This window comes from Diabrotica virgifera, chromosome 6, assembly GCF_917563875.1.
Source record: "Diabrotica virgifera virgifera chromosome 6, PGI_DIABVI_V3a".
NCBI classification, from domain to species: Eukaryota; Metazoa; Arthropoda; class Insecta; order Coleoptera; family Chrysomelidae; genus Diabrotica; species Diabrotica virgifera.
Genome location: NC_065448.1, coordinates 59,641,738 through 59,650,363, shown reverse-complemented (window position 1 = coordinate 59,650,363; position 8,626 = coordinate 59,641,738). Strand labels below are relative to the sequence as shown.

The 8,626-nt window shown below is 30.4% G+C and overlaps 1 protein-coding gene across 1 annotated transcript; it reads left to right on the top strand.

Moving 5' to 3' along the window:
- Positions 1–2: 2 nt before the first annotated feature.
- On the top strand, positions 3–1,628 carry LOC126887068 (transient receptor potential cation channel protein painless-like). Its single transcript, XM_050654405.1, has one exon. It carries the CDS (start codon positions 15–17, stop codon positions 846–848), a length of 834 nt encoding a protein of 277 aa, XP_050510362.1. The 5' UTR covers positions 3–14; the 3' UTR covers positions 849–1,628.
- The last annotated feature ends 6,998 nt before the right edge of the window (positions 1,629–8,626 follow it).

Genomic DNA, 8,626 nt, shown 5'->3' with positions numbered 1-8,626 from the left:
CATTTTTGGTTTTAATGCTTAGAGAATTCTTTCAAATGTATTTGTTACGTAAGAAGTATTTTAAAAGTGTCGAAAATTATATGGAACTTTTGCTGATTGCGTTAGTTGGTTCGATTCTGTTGAATTGTTTCAGCATTAGCACCCAAAAAGCAATTTCGTCTATATCACTGCTTTTAGCAGGCCTTGAGTTAATTCTAATGGTGGGTCAGCATCCAAGTTTATCTACAAACCTTGTAATACTACGAACAGTGTCCTACAATTTTTTCAAGTTTTTCCTTTGCTATGTATTACTGATTCTTGCATTTCCTCTTAGTTTTTATCTGATTTTCGCCGAAGATCCCCAGGAACACTCTGCAAACAATACAAGAGAAAACAAAACTGATCCTTTTGAGAATCCAGGAATGTCGCTATTTCAAACTATCGTGATGCTAACTGGAGAGCTTAACGCTGGTGATATAAATTTTGAACCATTCCCAATCATTGGCAGATTAATATTTGTTATATTTATATTCACAATTGTCATTATATTGCTTAATCTCCTTAATGGTCTTGCTGTAAGCGATACACAAATGATAAGAGATGATGCCGAATTAGTAAGCTATATTGAACGGGTTCGGTATATTAGGTATATCGAAACGATTTTTGAAGGTAAAATACAAATTTTCTGCCTAAACATACTATCCAGAAAATCAAACAGTATAGCTGAGAAAAACTGTTTATTAACTGATACTCAAATTACTGTGCTTCCCAATCAGAATGGCCAAATTACTGGAATTAGCAACTTACGCTTAGATCATGAAACTATTCAAAGGATTAAGGATATAATTAGGAAGAAATTAAAACGGTAGAACAGCAATCATGAACATAATAGACATTTTTACAGTAAGAAGTTTTCTGGAAAGTTTTGGATCAAAATATTTTATAGAAAACAAAACTTTTGCAATTTTTAACATCTACGTTATAAATCCCCAAAATAACGCTAATTTTTCGAAATACTGATCATTGGTAGTGAATGGCTAATCTTGGTCTTACTTTATGTTTTTGATGGTGCTGAAAACGAAAATCAAGTTTATTTTAAATTTTAGGTGGGAGAACATTGTCAGAATCGCAATTTTTCCCTAAAAATAAAAAAAAGTTAAACAACGTTTTTCTTAAAATTAAAAGTTGCACCTAATTTTTATATAGGTAACACATCTAGACCTATAACTCCCCATAGAACTTCTTTAAACTCTGTGATTTAACATAAATGTAATCTTCTTCTTCTCGTTGTCCTTATGCCCTGTAAGAGCGTCGGACTGCATAAACGTAATCAAATAGATAAATTTTACAGTTTGTCACTTAATTTTTGCGATTTGACTCTGCAATTCACGAATCTGCACCTTTTATTTTTTTTTTAATTCATAACTTTTATGAAGAAAAGACTGACAGACTACAGTTACTTTCATAGTTTTCACAAAGATGAGAAATATATGATGTAGAAATTTTAGAAAAAAATATTAAAATGGAACACAGTTGTAGCGAGTTAAACGTAAAAAATCGTGACTTCACTTTTTTTTTCATTTTTAGGTTAAAATTGCAATTTTAACAACATTCCCCCATCTAAAATTTAAAATAAATTTCATTTTCGTTTTCAGCACCGTCAAAAACATACCAATATTAGTCATTCCCCACCCACGATCAGTACCTCGAAAAATAACCGTTATATTGGGGATTTCTAATGTCGATCATAAAACTTGAACTATTTTTTTTCTATAAAACATTTTGATCTAAAATTTTCCAGAAAATTTCTTTGTACTCTCTATTTTAACATAAATTTGACTAAGAGCTAAATTTTAAATTTTGTCACTCAATTTTTGCGATTAAACTTTGCAATAATAGACATTTTCAATAGGAGTCTACTTTTTTGCTCGAATCACTTCATGATTTTTCTCAATAATCAAGATATGCGTCAGTCACAAACCTTTTGCTTAATTTTTATTTAAAAAAATCTGGCAAAAATCGAATACTTTAGCTTTTTGCGACCATATTTTCGCTTGTAATAATTCGAAAGGCATTTTTCTTCCAAAAAAAATTTAACAAGAACTTTTAAATTTCGTTTTTTAATTTTACATACATACCTAATATATTTGACTAGTTAGAAATTAAAGATATAATTTTGATTGTATAAAAAAGAGTTCATTAGGATCGGTTTAATAGCTTGTGCATAATCATTGTGCAGTCCATGGTCCGCAAAAAACTTTCAAGTTTGTAAAATTATGTTAGGCCAAAAATAAACACTTTTATCATCATCATCCAGCCTTCTGCATCCAAAGTTGAACATAGGCCTCCCCTAATTTCTTCCAGTTTTGTCGGTATTGGGTTTTCTTGCAATCAATTCCCAGCGGACACGCGCCAACTCGTAACTCTTAATGACAAACTTTTTCAAATCAAAATGTACACCGGCCAATTCGTAACTTTTTTACTACCTGACTCTCCCAACTCGCAACTTCATACAAGTGAATTCGAAACCATTGTTTAATTTTAATACCCTGGGTAGATAGATTAAAAGGTAAGAAATAAATTTGAACAGTAACGGATTAAGCCAACACGGGGAATATAGCATATTATGTAAGCGAATGTTTCTTGGTTTGCTTAAAAACATGTGTATACAGGGTGTCTGCGTAACTTTTCACCATATGGGAAACTTTTTTAATATCAATTTTACGAAAAAAAGTCATTCTTGATAAAGTGCTCTGCATAGTCTAAAACCTAAGGTGCAATCATCAGATATCAGATTTTGTCTACAGTAGACGAGATATGTCAAAAATATTAATCTCGCTCAAGAGCAAACTACCTTTATATTTCAAAATATCAAAAAAATGTATTATGAAAAGTTATTTGTAATTAAAAACCATATTCAAATATGCAATAACAGTCATCTTCGAGAAAAAAAATTTCTGAGATTTTCCTAAATTACTGATTCCGAACATCATTTTTATTTATTAGACCTGTAATAACTCTTTTATTAATAATTTTAGGAAAAAAAGGTATTCTTCATAAAAATCTGTGCATGGTCTAAACCTCACGATGCAACCATCAATTATCCAAGTTTGTTAATTTTATACGAGGTGTATCAAATAATATGAATTTAGAAAGAATTCTTTCTATATTCTTTCTAAATTCATATTATTTGACACACCTCGTATAAAATTAACAAACTTGGAAAACTGATGGTGTTATATTGAGGTTTAGACCATGCACAGATTTTTATGAAGAATAAGTTTTTTTCCTAAAATTATTAATAAAAGAGTTATTGCATGTCTAATAAATAAAAATGATGTTCGGAATCGGTAATTTAGGAAAATCTCAGAAATTTTTTTTTCACGTAGAAGGCTGTTATTGCATATTTGAATATGGTTTTTAATTACAAATAACTTTTCATAATAAAGTTTTTTGATATTTTGAAGTATAACTGTTGACAATTTGTGACATACCTCGTATACTGTTGACAAAATTTGATATCTGATGATTGCATCTTAGGTTTTAAACTATGCAGAGCACTTTATAAAGAAATAACGAATGACTTTTTTCGTAAAATTGATATTAAAAAAGTTTCCCATATGGTGCAAAGTTACGCAGACACCCTGTATATGTATGCACCTTTAAAAAAATAACAAAAATTAAATTCTCTTAAGAGGATGAGTACGTATTTTCGGCTGCAATGCTATTCAAATGGGGATTCATTTTTTTCGAATCCTGAGAAAACTAATAAATATTTTTGAAAAATTTGAACGCGGAATGAAATATTACGTTATTGGCGAGGGCCAAAAGTCCCTGAGAACTTCTATGTTTATTTTAATAAGTTACAGGAGTGAAAAACTAAGAGAAAATTTAGTGCGGTATTTAATTTATAATATCTCATTCAAAATAAACTTTTTATTTATTCTGAGGGACTTTCGGCCCTCGGTAATAATATAGTCTTTCATTTTGAATTAAAATTTTTCAAAAAAATTTATTGGTTTTTTTAGGATTCGAAAAAAAATGAACACAACGTCCGTGGTAATATTTCCAAATCTATCTTTGTCATACAACGCACTCAGACGAATAGAATATTGTCAGCATACTGTCAGTCAGATAGTGACAATCAGTGACCATTTTAAATATTTTACATGGCATCGGGAATATTTTGAGTTGTTGATTAAATAATATTGATATATAGTATATTTGATAAATAATTAATATAAGACGTGAACTTAATAAAAAGTCATTTATTGTGTATTATTTGTGGAAGATCCAAGCAGAGAATACATCAGGATAATATATTCTGTGATCCAATTATTTTGTTGTTAAAGATGCTTGTAAGCGTTCCATAGTAACAATATATTATTAAAAAATCACTTTAACATTTTTCCTCTTTTCTCGATTGAGTATTAGTTTTTGTTGTACATATAAATTATTACAATCACTGAATACATAGGTACTTAGTGAAAAAATTATCACATTTATAAACTGAATTAATAATTTGCCAATATAAAACTAACAGTTATCCAAGAACATTCAAAAGCAATCTCTTTAAATTAATGGTGACATTTTTAAGTAGAATGACATTCTAGTAATGTTTACATATCCATACCAGTGTGAATTTTACTACACGTAATTTGCCGTGTAAAGACAGAAGAAGTAGGGGTACCCGTAAAATATTTGCGAATTATGTACCGATAGGCTTAATAAAATAATTGAAACAATATGATATGTATAGACCAGGGCGGATCTGTAAAAAAACGTCTATTTGCGGATGTGCGAGCTGATATTCGGATTCTTGCAGATAAAGTTAGGTGACAACTACAATAATAATAATTGACTCATGCTCCTTCTCAAATATGCCCGGATCATTAATAAAAAAAATTATATTTAAGGTACTAGTACACTTTAGAAGACCAAAAATAAGCATTTTTTCAAGATTTTTTTTTAGAAACTTTATTAAAAATGAACATAAAATTTTTTACATATTAATATCTATCTCTTAGAGAATACAAAAAGTATATATGTTTTCATTTATGCACTAACACTAATATTGTAGAGGGCGCCAAAGTCGAGGCCTTGAAAAAAAGTAGTTACGATGGCGGACAGTTAATATCAGGATTGGAATCTCTGAAACAAAAAGTAGTACGGAATTTGAAACAGGAAGGTTCCTTACGTGACAATTTACCACCGTTAGTTGAAAATTCTGCAAAACAAAGATTTTACGGAAATTTGAACAAATTTTGTGAAAAAATCGTCCGTTTTCTTTCTGTTTTTCAAGGTTAAAAAATATTTATTTTTTATTGTTTGATGAAATTGTCAAGAAGGAAACCTTTCTTTAATCGTCCGTTTTCTTTCTGTTTTTCAAGGTTAAAAATATTTATTTTTTATTTTTTGATGAAATTGTCAAGAAGGAAACCTTTCTTTTTCAAATGCAGTACGATTTTTTTCTTTCAGATATACCAATCCTGAGATTTACTGTTCGCACTCATTTTTCCAGGCCTCGACTTTTGCGCCCTCTATAATATTAGTGTACGTGCATAAATGAAAAAAGGTTAATTTTTTGTACTATCTAGGAGAGACATTAATATGGAAAAAGTTTTATGTTCATTTTTAATAAAGGTTCTGAGAAAAAGATTCTTGAAATAAATGATTATTTTTGGTCTTCTAAAGTGTACTAGTACCTTAAAAATTTCGAAAAACATTGATTTTTTTCTATTTTCCTTGCTTATAACTTTAAAACCATTTTGGAGCAATGTCATACGAAAATAAAATAAAGATAATTGAATTTTGTATGATATACGACTAGTTAAAAATGTCTTAAATTATTACCGTTTCTGTAAAATAGCAATAAATACAAAATAAGGGGCAAAATAAGCCTCTTTTATTCAGTGTTTTTCAACAACTTTGGTTGCACTTAGAACCTTCGTAATTCGCATAGAAAATCCTTATAACATACTTAAATCGTTCACCAAATTTCATTAAAATTGACCTGATAGATTTTGCATAATAATTTTGCAATCAAAATTTTTTAAAAAAAAGTTCAAATTTTTTAAAAGCTTTCTGAACAAAAAGTCATTTAGAAGTTTGCTAATTTTTTCACACATATAGAGGCTCTATCTATCTAATACACTTTACAGAAATAAAATCGGATTATCTAAGAGGCCTCAGCACTGTTTTAAAGTCGCATGTGCATGTCCTTCTTCTGGTTTCCCCGTTTTTAACCCTGTCTCAGAGTCCGTCCAAGTTGTGACCGTTCTATTCTTTTTTGGGCCACTGTAAGTTTGGTTGCTGTCGCCTGGGTTAACGATAGTGTTTCAGCGCCTTAATTAATGACTCGAAGCACAAATTGGTCGAACGTCTTCCTTTTCAGAGAATTTGGCAGGTTGATCTGAAGATGTCTGGTATATGCAGTTCCATATGCGGCCATCCTAAAGCAGGAAACCCATTATGAACGCCCGGCACGGCACAGGAGAGTCCAAATTCATTTGTATAGTTTGAAATGCAACGTAACCCATTATGAGCGACCAGCTCGGTTCAGCACAGTCCAGCACGAAAACGGAACGGCCGAAATTCTCCGAGGATAATAAAATTCGTTCAAGTCAAACGGCCAGTCGGCGCCAGTTATGCGGGAAAAGATGATGAAAATCGCCATATTCTCTTCTTTTTTTAATATTACGTGAACTTAAAACCGATGTTTTCGTCGTAATTTTGCATTTTCGTCTGTTTCAATCTCAGCACAAATTTCACTTACTATTATAACCTCTTCTTACGACGAGGTCTCCATGGCAAATGATTCATTTTTCCGGTGCCGGCCGTTACAAATGGGTTCTTGGAGGTGCCGGACTGTGCCGTACCGGACGTTCATAATGGGTTTCCTGCTTAACCTTCGGAGTACGGAGACTATTTGACTTACTTAGATTACGATGATGGGTCAAGCGTGACCCATTCTCATTTTATTTATAAGGATGTTTTAAATAGTCAGTATTATTAAACAGTATCTTTAATTCACCAAAAAAGAAACAAACATAACAATTATAATCCTAAATAATTGTATTTAAATTTTTTAAGATGGTTCCTCATGGGCATATACTAGTTCGCTCCGGCGCGGCCAGATTTTAATACCTTACAGAAAACGGGCATAGGTAAATCCGCTCCGGGCATATATTTGGATACGTTTACCCGTAAACAGAGACGGCTGCGATTTACGTGTACCTACAAACATATTGAAAATATTCTTCAAAATCCGAAGACCGGGTCAGGACTGACCCGGCATCTAAGATGTTACGTAGAGGAAAAAGTGTAATTTGCATGTTCACGAATTATATACGAAAAAATAGATTGAAACAAATAAGGAGAACTTACGATCAATCGGATTTGTAAAAAAATTTTTTCGTAAAATATTAAGAAATAAGTGAATTTCGGGTCACGCTTGACCCAGTCTTCGTACTCCGAAGGTTAAGGTGATTCTTCTTTGTAGTTCAGAAGTTTGATTGTACCTGGCAATTTGGATTTCATGCCCTACGTATATACAGGGTGAGTTTTTAGTGCGGGATCGGTCGATAACTCCATTATGGTATAAAATATCGAGAAAAGTTATTTAAAAAAAATGTAGGCAATGATATTCTCCACGTTTGGAAAATATGTCCATTTCTACAGGGTGATCAGTAACTGCGTGGTATATCAAACATATAATTTTTTAAATGGGACACCCTATATATTTTTCATATTTATATTCCCCTCATAATTCTTGTTCATATAATGTATGGTTTTGCATCACTATACAGAGTATTTAACAAGTTATGACCATTTTTATTTCGAAATCATTATGAGATTAACACCCTGTATATAAAGAAGTAAGTCGTAGACAATAATTTGTTTTATGTAATAAGATGAACAATATACTGTAGTTTTTAAATTAAGTCCAATTCACATCATTGACGAATATTTGTATACAGGGTGAACTACAAAACCAAATTACGATTCTCTCTATTTTTTTAAATGGATCACCCTATATTTTATTTTTCAAAATTATTGTATTTAATATACTCTCATTTTTATATAGCATTCCCTATATCTAAACTGATGACTTTCCGAGATATTTTTAGTTTTCTTCAAATTTTGGGAATACATTCAATTTTTTTAGTAGAAATAGGTTAGTATTGAGTGATAATTAAACAAAACTATTTTTATTAGATAAATAACTAACACAAAATATAAACCATAGCAATATGCAGTGAATATACCAATAAATGTGATATTAAGAAATTATCATATTTCCCTAATATACAAGAATCGTAAAATTCCTACAAAAAAAACTTTGTATGGTATATAATAATATAACAAGAATATTTTTATTCAATAAATAACTTATATGAAACATAAATCAAAACAATATACAACTGATGTAACAGTTTTTAGATTGGTATATCAACAGCATTCTAGGCCAAGAATTTTTTAGTAGAACATTCATTTTTATAAGCACTTTTAAACTACAAAACAAAATTACGATTTTCTCAATTTTTTTTTTATAGATCACCCTATATTTTTTTGAAATATTGTATTTATGATACTCTTTCATTTTTATATAGCATCTCCTATACCTAAACTTATTAGTTTCTGAGAT